General features: G+C 36.9%; 1 protein-coding gene across 7 annotated transcripts in view; it reads left to right on the top strand.

Annotated features, from left to right (window-relative positions):
• EYA1 (EYA transcriptional coactivator and phosphatase 1) overlaps positions 1 to 15,094 on the top strand; it is a 155,462-nt gene that overhangs the window by 15,963 nt on the left and 124,405 nt on the right. For all 7 annotated transcript variants that reach the window (XM_017544544.2, XM_017544553.2, XM_017544579.2 and 4 more), the window contains one exon: positions 12,207 to 12,284. In XM_017544544.2, coding sequence (XP_017400033.1) covers positions 12,207 to 12,284 — 78 coding nt within the window. The remainder of the gene's footprint in view (positions 1 to 12,206; positions 12,285 to 15,094) is intronic.

The following is a 15,094-nucleotide window of genomic DNA, read 5'->3' on the forward strand; positions in this document are numbered from 1 at the left end:
GAGAGAGAGAGAGAGAGAGAGAGAATATATGTGTGTGTGTGTGTGTGTGTGTGTGTGTGTGTGTGTGTGTATGTGTGTGTCAGATGAGGAGCATGCACAGAGATGGGGCTTAGACAGCCAAAGATTATGATGAAGGGCTCTAGAAGTTCAAGAGTTTGGATTCAACTGTATAGGAGCTGTGGGAGCTGAAGACTTGTAAGTTGGAAAGTGATATGATTGGGTTTGTGTTTTAGAAATGCACTTAGGTGGTATTTTGAAACTGTATTCAAGGGGTAGTGGGCAGTAGGAAAGGACTCCAGGTGAGAAATAATGAAGGCATTTTATCTGAAATCATGTGCTTATTTACATATTATCTTTTTCTTAACAAATCTGATATTTGCCTTAAAAAGAGTAATGTGGAAAATGAGTAATACTAGAAATATAGGAAGGCAGCATTGTATGCTCGTGAGAGCAGTCTGTAATCAGACTCACCTGAACTAAAACATAAAAAAAATCACATTTCTGCTGTTTATTCATGGCAATTAACATATGCATTTTGAGAGCAAAGTGGGGAGTTGAGAAAGAGTCCTGAAGCTTCCTGCCTGTTTGAAGCTCTGCCACTTACTAGATAACAAGTGTGATGATGAATAATTACTTACCTGCTCTGAGACTCTACTTCCTGTAAACTGGTCTCTAAAATGAAGATGATAATACTACTTACCTGTACTGTTGCTACAACAGTTAGATGAGTTGGTAAAGCACTTAGAACAGTGTCTGACTCCTAGAGAATGCTTAATGTCTGTTGGCTACTATTTTCTATTACTTCTGAGCCTCAGCATTCTTTGCTGTAGAATGGCATTGCCCCTAATCATAGGGTGATATGACAGTTAGTCTATTCAAAATACTAAGTGCAGTTATTGGCATCTACTACATGCTCAAAAAATAGCAGCCATTATTAAATAATGTTATATTTTTAAAAAGAAACATATCTTCTGGGACTGGTTTCTGTATTGTCTCCATGTGAGGAAACGATATATTCTCCTTCTTTGGGATCCCTCATATCAAGCATGGCATTTGCAGGTATTTGGAATAGTTGAGGTTCTTAGTAATTACTTGTTCAGCTAATACTCAATGTGGGTAGGGTTTATGCCTGGGTGCCCCTGTGAGATGGTGAAGGATGGGAAAAAGACATAATCTGAGGTGTAAATTTGGAAGATTGATTACCTTTTAGGCAAGTAAGCCATTTTCCCACATTGATATGATTGAGGTTGTGAGTCTGAGCCAGCTCATCTGCTTCCAATCTTCATGTACTAGTTTATTTTACCACCTGCTAATTTGCAACATACACTGATACACTTTTATTTAGTGCCCTGGTATTCTCGGATCTTCTTATTGCTATGCCATTTACTGATTGTCGAGATCTATATCAGAGGAATGATTAAGGATGGTAAAACCCTATTCAGAAAACATTGGGCTTTTTGGCTGATTTATAAAAATATGGCAAGTAAAGAAACATGAAACTAACTGTGTTACCATGGACTATTTAACATCTTTAAGCTGCAGTTTCCTCATCTATGAAATGACACAATAATAATAAATATCTCATAAAGTTGCCATGAGGTGTAAACAAGCTATTGCTTGTAAAGTGCTTAGCAAAATGCATGGCATATAGTAGGTGCTTAATAAATATCAACTACATTTAAAATTATTACTCCTCCATTCTAAAAGTCTACTTTAATATTGCCTGTGTCATAAATTGGGAATGTTGTATTGCTGTCTGGATTTTTTTTATTGGCACAATCTTTTCATACTGCTGTGCCTGCTTCCATTATTACAATAAGCTAAACATGTTTTGATTTAGCTTTGGTTTCTAAATATAATATGTATCTGTTAAAAGCCATTAAATGGCACATTTAAGATTTATGCATTTAGGTTGTATATAAATTTTACTTTAAAAAGAGCCAAAAGCAAATATGAACTCTAGTTAATGATATGAATGCTGAAGTGTTTATAGGAAGTGTATTGTATCTGCAACTTACTTTGAAGTACATAAAAATAAGATGGTTTTTTGAAGGATAGATTCAGAAAAGTAAATATAGTAACATGCTGATTGTAGAGTCTAGGCGATAGGTGTTCACTGTATAGTTCTTCCAGCTTTCCCGTCTTTGTGATAAATTTTATAACATAAAGTTGGGGGGAAAAGGAAGCAAATATTTATTTAGTTTTTACTGTATACAAATAACTCTGCCAGATTCTAGAAGAAATACAAAGAAGTGTATGGTACTGCCCTTGTGTTAAAGTTGATTATACCAATTGGGTCATTTTTGTTGTATCCAACTGGACTAGTTTGTTTTCTGTTGCTTATAACAGAATGCTTGAAACAAGGTAGTTTATAAAGAAAAGGAATTTACTTCTTACAGTTTTGAAGGATGAGTTGAAGGTCAAGGGATGGCATCTGGTGAGTGCCTTCTTGCTAGAGGGGACTCTCTGCAGAATTCCAAGGTGACACAGAGTGTAACATGGGGAGAGCATGGAGCATGCTAACATGCTACCTCAGGTCTCCCTTCCTCTTCTTATAAAGCCACCAGCTCCCCTCCCCTGATAAACCATTAATCCATGAATCTGTTAGTCCATGAATAGAGTAATGCATTCCTGAGGGTGGAGTGCTTGTGATCCAATTAGCTTTCAAAGTTCCCACCTTTCAGTACTGACACACGGGGGATTAAGTTTCAAAATGAGTTTTGGAGGGAACGAATATTCAACCCACAGTATCAACTAAATCAGTTGAAGGAGTAGTGGGAGAAAATACTTGGGGAACATAGCACCAGCTCCGAGAGCTGACTTTTCTTCAAGCCCAGCTGCTGAAATGGCCCGCTGTCACCTTCAAACCACTTTACCTAGTAACTCCTGAAACAACCTGCCATGACTCCAAGACTAATTTTACATACGGCCACCAGTTACCAGTCAGATCTTGGTCGCCCCCCAAAGCTCCTCTAATGCCAAGGAGCTTTTCAAAATAAAATGTACCATTTCTCTTTCTAATAGAACCTCCAACCTTCTCTTTGTTCATAGGACATACTGAAGACCATCCTGGTCCATGTGTGTGTTCTGAATTGCAATTCTGAGATTTCCAAACAAACAAAAAAGTTAGAGATTTATCTCTGTATTTTATGTTGACTATGACACCTGTCTTAAGGAACTCACAGGCTGGTTGAGGAAGATGAGACTTTTTTAAACATTTGCAAAAACTAAAAGGTAATATATGAAATAAACTATGAGGACTAGAATTTCCAGTCTGTGACTTACACTTCCCCAGCAGTTGGAGAGCTAGTACCAAAGGTCTGCAAATTCAAAAGCTTTGTCTGTAGGGTGAGGAAATTAACAGGCCAAATATATATTTAACTCATTAACATATTGACATTCTGTTATGTTTATTAAAATGCACATTTTTTGTCTACAGATTCACAGTAGGTTTTTGTCATACACTTAATCAACAGATTAAAAATAAACTCTCATTTGGGTTCTGAAATATTTTGGTGTTAGAAAGAGGGCTTCATTCTCAGGAAGGTTAGAAGCCACGGATCTGAACAAAAGTGCTCTCAGAGTACAGAAGAAAGAGCTCTTCAGCTTGCTAAGGTCTGGCCAGGCTTCAAGGAGGAGGTGGAATCTGAGCTGAGTATTGGGAAATGGGTAGAATTTGAATAGGTGGAGAAGAAATGGAATGCATTCTAAATGAGGAAACAATAGGAACAAAGATAGGGTAGTTTGGGAGACTGTGGGAAGACCAGTTTAGCTGAAGAAGGAATTGATGATAGATAAGGTTGGAAGGATCAGTTGTAGCCAAACTGTGGAGGACCCTGAATGGTAAGCTAAGGAATTTGGACTTCATCCTGAGGCCAGTAGAGAAGCCACTGAATATTTTGAGCAAGGGACTGATACAGTGGAAGTGTTTCTGGTATTAATCTGACAGCAGTTGCAAGGATGGATTGGACTGGGGGAGAGATGAACATTAGTGTGGACACTCATGTAATCAGCCCAGATTGTATGTGTTGGAAAACTGAGCTGTGTGGCAAGAATGAGTTGTAAAACATAAAGGAACATGGAGTTGTAAAAGACATTTCAAAGGAGCAGTTGCAATTTACCATATATTATTTCTTTTACAAAAAAAAGTCAGTTAGTCTAGACGTCCCTGTAAGTCATTGCACATGCTGACATTAATATATGCTGTACTTTCCATGAATAGCAGGTTTTGAAATGGATTAATATTTCTTCTTGGCCATGTATACCCTTAAATTCAAGTTTAGTCTGCATGTGTTTATTTGGTTTTCTTAAGATTATACCAGGTGTGATATTTTGAAGAACTGTTTCTTTCTGCCCTCCTTTAAGATAAAGAAGACGACCTTAACTTTACTCTTTGGAGAGATAATGATCATATGCCCACTATATAGCCAATCCAAACATAAAGGAATGTTTTGGTTTCTAAATCGGAATTAACTAAAGAAAAAACATTTAGTTCATGGATATATGCACTTTTAGATGAAGCAGAAATAATCAAATGGATGCTTATTTAATTAATTCAATCATGCATTTAGACTGAGATGTCAAATATATAAATTAGCAGCATTGCTGTTTTCCACATTCATATTTTATGCAACAATTTTATTCTCTTCACATCTTTCTCGATGCCCCGTTTTAAATCATTTGACATAGTTTCTAAAAACACATCTCTACTTATGCCTTATGGTTCGAGAAAGAGACTCATTAAATCTGTGAGTGATACTGTCATTGAATCCTACCCATAACATAACATTACATGGTTGTGCTTTGCTGATCCTCTGCAGCATAATTGTGTTGCTTTATAAAGGATTCTTTTAAGGCTTATTTGCAGCAATACCCAACATTTGCTCCTGTGCGGTAGTGTCCCATGAATTATTATAAATTTATGGAAATTGATTTACCTTTCTTTTTACTGATTCAGGTGGGATTCTCTCTAAAAATACAAAAATTTCAGTAATTGATAGTTTATGTTAACATGTCTTCTTCAAATAGTACCTTTTTCAAAATAACATAACTGACACATGTCCTATAAATGAGACACTTTGCAAGAAACTGCATATCAGTAGACTGATGATTTAGAATGAATAAAATGACATCTTGATTTTAGCATAAACAGTGTTTTTCATTGTCTCGTGCAATGTGCCTAGTAGTATGAAGTTAGTTGTAACCTGTTTTTTAAGTCAGTTTATCTTTATCCATTCCCTCAATAAATACTGAGTTCCAACTGCAAGCCAAACATTGGACTAAGTTCTGTAGAGATGCAATCATGTAAATTAAAAAAAAAAAAATGTAGCTGAGTTTTTTTGGTCTTAGAGAATCTTTTTAGGTCATGAAGCAGTTTATCATATATTGAAATGGATAAGACTTTCTGTAAAATGAGGTAGATATATATTCTAAAGGAGGTACAAATACAGACATAGTTCAAGGAATAAGAAACCACCCCTAATACTTACTAGATCAGAGAAGACTTAAGGAAACAGGTGGGATTTTAGTTGAACCTTGAAGAAACTGTGGGATTTAGTCATGTGTAAAATTTGTAGAATATTCAATGTCAGAGGGAAGAGTACTACAAAACTGTAGATTCGAGGAAACATTAAACATCTTAGGAGGCCCGTTGGTTTAAGTAATGCCCAATGTATGGAAAGATGATTCTTTATAAATGGGGATAATTGTGTCACATAAGAAAGTTGGGACTATTAGATAGATAATGTATTTTTTCAGTACTCTTATATTCTTGCAGATTACTCTCTGTTATGCAAATATAAAGTTTATGAAAGAAACGAAATAGAAAATAAAGCCAAAAAAAAAAAAAGAAAGAAAAAAGAAAAGCTCTGTGTCAGAGTATGGGGGGTCTTTAAATACATGATTAGGGATTGGTAGCTTAATTCAGAAGAAAGTGGAGAGCCTGCTGAAGACCCCAGAGCCAGGGGTGACTCATGCTCATCTAAATTATAAAAAGATGAATATCTGTTTCCGAAGCAGAGAGAATAGAGGCTGAAAGTCCAATTTGCTAACTTTCACAAGAGAAGAGGCAGAAGGTAATATAGGATAGTGACTGTGAAATTAGGAAGAAGAGGTTTATAAAATGTAAGAGTGGTGAAAATTATAGACTGTGGCCAGGACAGAAATGATTGTGAGAGAAAATTCAGACAAGTAAGAAGGAGGTGAAATTATAGAACCACAGAGTAGACGAAGGAACAAAACCTGGAGAAAAATGAATACATGGAGAAAAAGAGAACTATTGCTGTGTGTCATTGAATAATGATTTTTTAAAAAGTGTCAAGGAATAAGGCTCATTCTACAGAATTGAGGAAAATTAGAATAAGGAAGAGTTTCTATTGGGCAATTGGGAAAGTCTTATTGACCCTGCTCAAGGATAGGAAACTTCCATTGAAATTAATCCATGAAAAACTGGGAAATGTTGCAGGAAGATGAAGGATTTAATGCAACATCAACATTCTTTAGAAAATAGTTGGTGCGGAAGTGCCAAACATGGTGGGGGATGAGGTATGTCTCAGGAGCTTAAGGAACGTGGAAAAAACTCAGTGGAAGCTGTTTCAGACAGTTGTCAAGAGATGGAAAATGGGGACTGGCAAGCAACAGGGTGGCTCAAAAGAATAAAGACAGAACACAACTAAGTGGACTTGGCCAGCATGCTGTGATCTGTTCTGCTATATTCATCCATCTGGAACAGCAGCAGGACAGTGAACAATGAGAGATTGCCCATCCTGAGATTAAAATTTGGCAAAAAAGAAAAAAGATGCTAGGAGAAATGAGAGCACACAGCATCTTAGGATGGTGCTAGACATGACTGGCTCTGGGATCCAGGCTAGGAAAGGGAGGCTGTGAAGCAAGAGTGGGAGAATAGATAAGGATTTGGAAAGATGGGGTGTCCTGATGAGGAGTCATAGCAAGTAAGTGTATGAATGAGGTGAAAGGTGATATTTCGAGGAGGTAATGAAATTCCAGGCATGGGTGCAGTTGAACATTTTAATAACTAAAATTGAATGAATGTAAGCCTTGTCGAAGTGGAAGAGATGACGGAATCATAAAGAATGGGAGAAGGATGATGAACTGAGTTTTTGAAGTCTGTGCGTAAATATAGTATGAAACAAAACTAAAAGGAAGACTGAGTTTGTGCCAAGCAAAGACAAGCTGTGCTTATTCTAACAGTTTGAGAAAAGTGGTAAGACGAGCTTAGATGCTGCTTGGGAGGGACTGCAGCTTGCCCAGGCTGCTGACTTCCCTTCATGTTGCAGTGTGAATTCTTTATGATACACAGGCTGGCTCTTAGTACAGCAGGCAGAACTGTCCTTTGTGGGTAAACTTGCTTTAAAACAGCCCACTTAATTTATGGTGAAAAAATATAACAAATTTAATGGACTGAATATTTGTTTCTTCTGAACAGTCTGTCATCTTCTGCATCTGCAGAAGTCTGCATGACTGCAACCTTCAAAGTATAACCAGAAGTTGCTTGATGAGCATGTAATCATGATGTGATGGGTTAGTGGCATGATATTGATAGCTTATGTCACCAAGCTCCAATGGTCTGATAGATGAATCCACACTAAAATTTATGATGAGGAAAGATGGGTTTCTCATTATTATGGGCCAGCCTCCCCTAAAGAATGCCAGAAAAAGATGGCTACATTTTCTCCTGGAATTCTTGATCACAATTGCCATATACGCCAGTCTTCTTTTAGCCTCTTTCTTCAGAAAGTATACACTGCCTTGTAATGACCAATAAATAAGTTTTTTTCTTATAACCACAATTTGGTTATTTTCTAATCAAATTGTATTTCTTTCTATATGTGAAGGTCCTGCCTTCTTGAGTTATTTCCAAGTTACCTTGCTTGATTTTGGCTCCCTTGAAGGGTAGCCTCATGGCTGATCTTAGACACCTCCCTTCACTTTGGATTCTTCTAACTTTCTTTTAAAAGGGCAGCTTAACTTTACTGTGAAGTTCATGGTACATTTGGAACCCAGTTATCTGTATCTTAAGAAAAGCTTTGATTTGTCGTAAAGAGACACTATGGTGATAGAGTGACTATAAAAGCATGGGCCCTGGACTTAACACAGTGCGGAATGATTTCGAAGCATTTATCCTTTTTTATTCTCACCTTAGTATTCACCCACACTTACAGATGAGGAAGCTGAGGCATACAGAAGTTAACTAACCTCCAGATTCATACAGCTAAATGCAAAGCTAAACTGAAATTCAACTGATAATTCCAAAGCTGGTGCTTATAATTGTTTATTAAATATCGCTGCTGGTATTTTTCCCTAGGAGAAAGGAGGAAGGCATTCAGCCCATCAGAGATAGAATATTGCTACTGCTGCTTTTAATGGTGATGAATATAGTTTTAGCTCCTACTTTAAACCAGGTACTTTATATACATTTTAATAAGTTCTTATTTTATTCTTGTAATGTAGATATAATTTTTAAAAATTTTTACATGGAGATAATTAGGATCAAGGAGATTAAATAACTTTAGAAAGCCTTATAGCAGGTAACTAGATTCTCTGACTTGAAGACTAAAGCTCAAAGGCATTGATGGAAGGAAGACTGTGTCATGTCTAGAGAGTAGCAAGTTTCCCAGCATTGCTCAGGCCTACAGTGAATGGCCAAGTGAAGGAGTTGGTAGAACAGGGAGATATAAGGGATAAAGGGCATTTTTTGCATATTTTTAAAGGAGGAATAGATTTTTAAGGATCACATGGAAGATTGGGAACTTAGAGTAGTAGAAAAAGAGGCTCATGTGGTGACAAAAGAGAACAAAATTTGCTGTTTTCTAATAGACTGGAGTCATACAATGAGTAGTATGGTGGAGATAAACTAATTCTTGTTATTTAGAGGTGAAGAGATCATTCATAGTTTTTCCTTTGTAGATGGGTGGCTTAGATGGGATAGTTGTTCTCAGATGTTACAGTACCTTAAAACCTCTAAGACCAAGAAAACTCAGTGTATGTTTTTAAATTCAAAGCCTTGGAGAGATGCTCTATTACGTCATCTACAGCATATTTATAAATGTGGTGCTGCTAGTGGGAATGAGATGGATACAATTTTGGTGGCCAGAGATTATTCTTGTCTTTTTACCTCTCTGGTGGGTGTATGTCTGGCTATAACCAAGCCAGAAGTAGTCTCTGTTTCTTTGGCTTTCGTTCAGAAACTATTTTACATTACAATAAATCACCAGACTTTAGCATGGGGTCCCTAGTGATCAAAGTATTCAATTACAGTACTTGATAAAATCATGAATGTCCTGGTAGTTATTTTATGTACATCCTCTTCTCCTCAACAGTGAGCCTTTTAAAAAACTGGGTTCATTGGGAAAAGGGAGTCTTTATTCCTTAGTGTATAGATGGGTATGTTTGAACAATGGTGAAAAGCAGTGTTATTGGGGCCTAAAAGTATCCTCTTCCTTTCCTTTCTAATCTTTTTGCCTAGTTTTAATGGATTTCAAGTATAATTGAATGTGCCTCTTGGGAGTGAGGGCTGCATTCGATTAAGCTAATCATATGGAGACTAGCTGGTGTCACTTTTAGGGGTACAGGAATAGGAGTGGTTTTGGTATAGTTAAGCTTTCACAAAGTAATTCCATCTACAGAATCTGTTGACTCATAGACCTTAGATTTGACAAAGACTTGGAAGTAATCTTGATTGACATCTCACACAGTGGAACCATTTTTTCTTCACATTGTTTCCTGACAGTTGGGCATGAAACTTCTATGTGAGAACTTCCAGCAAGTTCACTAAGCTGGGAGCCCTAAGACTGTAGGAGGGCAGGGACTTTGCTTTCCACTCTCTCCCCAGTGTGTGGCACTGTGCCCCAGCAGCCTTGTTGTGGTGTAGCTTATACTATTGAAAAATCTCACTTAATACCATTTCTTCAAGCTTTAGTCAGGGGCCTTGGAGTCAAAACTTCCCAAATGAAATCTTATTTCTACCCCTTACTGTGGGTCTTTGGGTGACTTCTCTGGTTTTAATGTGTGCTTGGGAAACAAGAAGATAATACTGACAAGAGAGTTTGTCTATTCTGAGACCTATTTGTAGAGTTGTTTAAAAGGATGAATTATGCTGTCTGTAAATAACTGACCCATAGTAGACACTTTACAAGACCTGTTTCCATGGCACCTAATTCTAATCTTTTGCTTAGCATGTATTTGATTCTGAGTTCAGAATCTCAGTGGTGATCTGTCTGGCAGAGAGTGAAATAGAACGATTGCTTTATGTGTATGGGGCATTATATGAGATTTTTTTGTGTGTGCATTTTTTAAGGAGGTAAGGCATGATGTGGACAGCTAAGTAGGAAACTTGGAAGCTGTGCAGTATCAGCCTTTTCTGAAACGATGTAATGGTGATGAAAAGCAAAATCATTAGGTTGTCTGGTGGCATGGAGAGAGAAGGGAAATACAGGCTTATGTCAGAATTTTTTTTAGCATCAACAAAGACTTCTAAACCCAAAACAACTGACAGAAAAGTGAAAACTTCAGTTACAACTTCAGTTACACCATTGTTTGGTCTACATTAAAACAATCAAACAGTGATTTCCATTAGCCTCACGGTTGTTGTTTTCTTCCGAAGCTTGTTTAGAAGTCATCTGAATAATTATTTTTTTTAAAAAGTGACCATCTGATGTGTGTGTTTATAATGCTTACTTTAAAACTACTCATTATGCATTGGTAGAGTATTTGAAGATCCAGAAGTTGTGAGAATTTGTCCTTTTCCTGGTGTTTATAACAGACTGGTGATGTTGAGAGAAGGAAAAGCTGCATTTTCTCCATCATCTTTTCCCACTTCCCAATGTATTTACTTTATAAGAGAGTCCTCCCCAAATATTCTCTTGTGGGAGCCTTTGTTTTAGGAAGCATGTCACTGATGTTTAGGTATCCCTTAAAATCTTACTGCACTCTTTCTGAAAATCTGTTACTAGGGAATAAAGACCTTCCACAAAGCAGGGTAGGCGAATTCTGATGATGGCACTCACCAGTAGTTTCTAAGGGAAACAACAATACTATCTCATCATTAAAATAAATAAATAAATATATTTATTTATTTATATTATTTATATATTTATATTATATATTATATATAAATATGTATTATATTTATTTATAATATATAATATATAAATACATATTATATAATATAAATATATTATTAATTATTAAATTATATATTATATATAAATATATAACATATAAATATATATTGTTATATATAAATATATAAATGTATATTATATATATTTATATTTATTTATATATATTTATTTTAATGACAAGGTAGCATTGTTGTGTGTGTGTGTGTGTGTGTGTGTGTATATATATATATATATATATATATATATGTATATATATAAAACTATATCTGTTTGGTAGGGGCACAATAATACTGTCACCCTATCAGGGGAGTAGATTGCTTTAGAGAATCTATAACATAAATCCAAAAGTTATCCCACAGCACAAAGGGACTTGACCAAAGATCATGTATGTATTTCATGAACTGTCTGCTATCCATATTATTTTGAAATAGAAAATTTTGTTTCTGCTCATTTAGATTTAGTATGTTTTTGGTATGAAGCATATGTAAAATATTGATGAATTGGCAGTCAGATATGGTTGGGTGGTGATGATGGTGCATTAAATCAAGCCCTCTGTTTTTTAGCCATGCTGGAGAAACCAGAAAGTAAGTGTGTATGTGGTAGGGGGGATGCTTCCCGTGAGCATCAGGAAGAGCTGCTGGTGTTGATGCCCACTTCCTTCCCACTTCCTCACATCTTTCTGTTCTATCCCTTTGACTCTGTTTGACCAAGTAACAGATTTTTCCACAACCCCAGGAAATAATTTCATATCACATCATGTAGATTTTGAGAGGTGATTTAATCATTAGTAATTCAGTAAATATGTAAGGCAGTGATGAAATTAACTACTTTTAAAGTGCTGCTTTTGAAGAGTAACTTTTGACAATAGATTGCTTCCTAAGGGGAAAGAACTTAATATATGAGTGTTTTTTAAAAGGAGGCTATTTATGTTATGATTTATGTTCATTTAGGCAAAACTTGTTTTTTTGAAATGATTTTCTTGTCATTACTCTGAATGTCATATCTTCTCTTCCACGTCTTTACAAAAAATTATTCAATATCGACGTATGTTGTTTATTTTTGTAGTTAAAACAGAGCCAATGAGCAGCAGTGAAACGGCTTCAACGACAGCAGACGGGTCTTTAGACAATTTCTCAGGTTCAGGTAAGGAATAATATTAGATTTTCACATCAATACAAAGTGTTATTTTTCCTAGTTTATTCATATAAATGTCTCTGTGTACGTATGTATGTATATGTGTATATGTGTGGGTATATATACATATAAAATAGCTTTGCTCAGAGTCACATGTTACCAATTCTGTTTTTATTCATTGTGAAGAAGTGCTTTCTGAAAATATTGGTATCCAGTAAAGGGGATAAAAAGGGTTTTATTCTCCTGCATTTTTCTACTAATTATCTTTATCATGCTGAAGACTCCTTCTCCATTCTCTCTTAGGTGTATTATTTTTCCAGGCCTTCAAATTTGGTTAGGCAAAATTTGGTGCTCTACACTTCTAAGCAGACTCGCCAAGCCATCTTGCTCAGTAACTGTCATATCAACTATAGATCTAAATTAAATAGACTCTGTAAAGCAGCATTAAGTTCTTCAGTTAGTGTTAATCTCTTTCACATTAATAAAACCTGCCTCCAATAAACAAAATATTCAAGTTTCACGACTGTCATCGTGAAATCACTGATAAGAAAGTGACTGTGATTATCAGGTGACTGTGAGAATGTGATTATATATTTGCCAAGTCACCCAGCCCAATTTGGAGTATTTCCTTTAGAAATTATTTCTCTCAGAGGTCATTCTTAGAATTTTGACTGCTTATATATTTTTTGCTATAATTTTAGCACCTCTCAATTGGAAATGCTATAATTCTGTAAAGTTGTAATTTATTTACTCAGGCTCTCAGGATCGTTTATTTAATACATACCACTACAAAAAGGAATTATAAATACAAAATTAAAAGGCAAACATACAACTTTGATACTAATGATACCAGGTGAAAGCAATACAAAATAACAAAGGGTAAAATATCCGCTTTTTCTTTCCTAAAGGATTTATTAGAATTTGACTTTTGCCAGGTAATATAGTTGGTGCCATTGTGAATTCATAGGTGTCTTAAGATGGTCCTGATGCAGGGCTTAATGCGGTGAGACCAGATCACTACAGTACAGTTTGATAATGCAGAGGGAAGCTCAGAGAGTCCAAAGAACACCTAGGAAGGGACCTAGTGGAAACCAGGTTGGGGTGTGGTGATCATGGAAGGTGTCTTGGAGTAGATACTCAATCTTAAAAAGTGAGTAGGAAAAAGCGCTGGGAGGGAGATGCTGGACATATGGACACTCCGTGGGAGGAGATAGCGGCGCAGATGGCATGGAGCTTTGGGGAAATGTTAATGGTTCAGGGTTCCTGGTGTGTGTACAGTGTGAGAGTGAGGGCATGTTGCAGAGGGAGGCAGGGGCCAGAGTCTAAAGCGGCCTGTTTGAGCTGCATGGAATTTGTGTTTTCTCCTGAGTGCAATGGGAGGCATCAGAGGAAGGGGGTTGCATGATCATATTCATAAGACAGGATTATGGCCACAGTGGCAGGATGAATTGGGGGCAGGTGAGCTGAAGTGGAAAAATCAGGTAGAGATTTTTTTTTGTATTAATTTGAGCAAGAAACAATGAACACCTGAGATAAAGCACTGGCAATGGGTATGGGAAGGTGATGGATTTGGTGCATTTAACTTACGAAGTAGAATTTACAGTGATCAGTGACCAATGGCTATAGGGGTAAATGAGGCAGAGAAAGAAGTTGAAAGCTAGGAAATGGAAGAGGAGCATAGTTAGTTGACAGAGAAAGACAGGAACCTCGGTTTTGTGCATGTTGACTAGAAGGCAACATCCACCTGCAGATGCCAAGTATATGAGGATTTGGAGCTCAGGGAAGATTTGGTATGGGAAATTTGAAAGTGTACAGGGAGGTAAAGCTAGTAAGGTAAGCAAGGTTGAAGACAGAACTCACGGAAAGCTAATATATATGACATGGGCTGAGGATCAAATGAAAACAAGTAATTCGGGATAAAGCAACAGTCTTGGCAAGGCATAGTGGCTCACATGTGTTAATTCTGGCACTTTGGGATTCAGGGGCAGGAGAATCACTTGAGCCTAGGTGTTGGAGGCCAGCCTGGACAACATAAGGAGACCTATCTCTACAAAAAATAATTTTCAAAGAATTTGCTGGGCATGGTGGCATGTGCCTGTGGTCCCAGCTACTAAGGAGGCTAAGACTGGAAGATCACTTGAGCCCAGGAGTTCAAGGTTGCAGTCAACTATGATTGCACCACTACACTTCAACCTGGGCAGCAGAGTGAGACCCGTCTCAAAACAGAAACAAACAAAAAAATAAGAGTGTTGAACTGGAAGCAAAGGCAGGATAGGATTTTAAGGAAGCACTGTCAACATGATGGATTTGTACACAGCTCTTGAGAATTATTTGTTAAACTATGTCTTGAGAAAATGTTAACTATATTAAGAGAAAACATGTTATGAAAGAGTCATATTTTCAGTATAGTCACAGTATTGCTTTCTTAAAAGGGCACCTGTATGTACATATAAGGGCCTGTGTATATGGGTCTAAAAATTAACGTGATTATCTCTGAGTGGTGGAATACAATTTGAATGTTATTCCTTCTACTTTTGTCTTATTTTCAAATTTTTTACATTGTGTGTGTATATATATATATACACACAGGCCGGGCGCGGTGGCTCAAGCCTGTAATCCCAGCACTGTGGGAGGCCGAGGCGGGTGGATCACGAGGTCAAGAGATCGAGACCATCCTGGTCAACACGGTGAAACCCCCCCCTCTACTAAAAATACAAAAAATTAGCTGGGCATGGTGGCGCGTGCCTGTAATCCCAGTGACTCAGGAGGCTGGGGCAGGAGAATTGCCTGAACCCGGGAGGCGGAGGTTGCGGTGAGCC

The sequence above is a fragment of the Cebus imitator genome, unplaced genomic scaffold (genome assembly GCF_001604975.1).
Source record: "Cebus imitator isolate Cc_AM_T3 unplaced genomic scaffold, Cebus_imitator-1.0 Scaffold9, whole genome shotgun sequence".
In the NCBI taxonomy this organism is placed as follows: Eukaryota; Metazoa; Chordata; class Mammalia; order Primates; family Cebidae; genus Cebus; species Cebus imitator.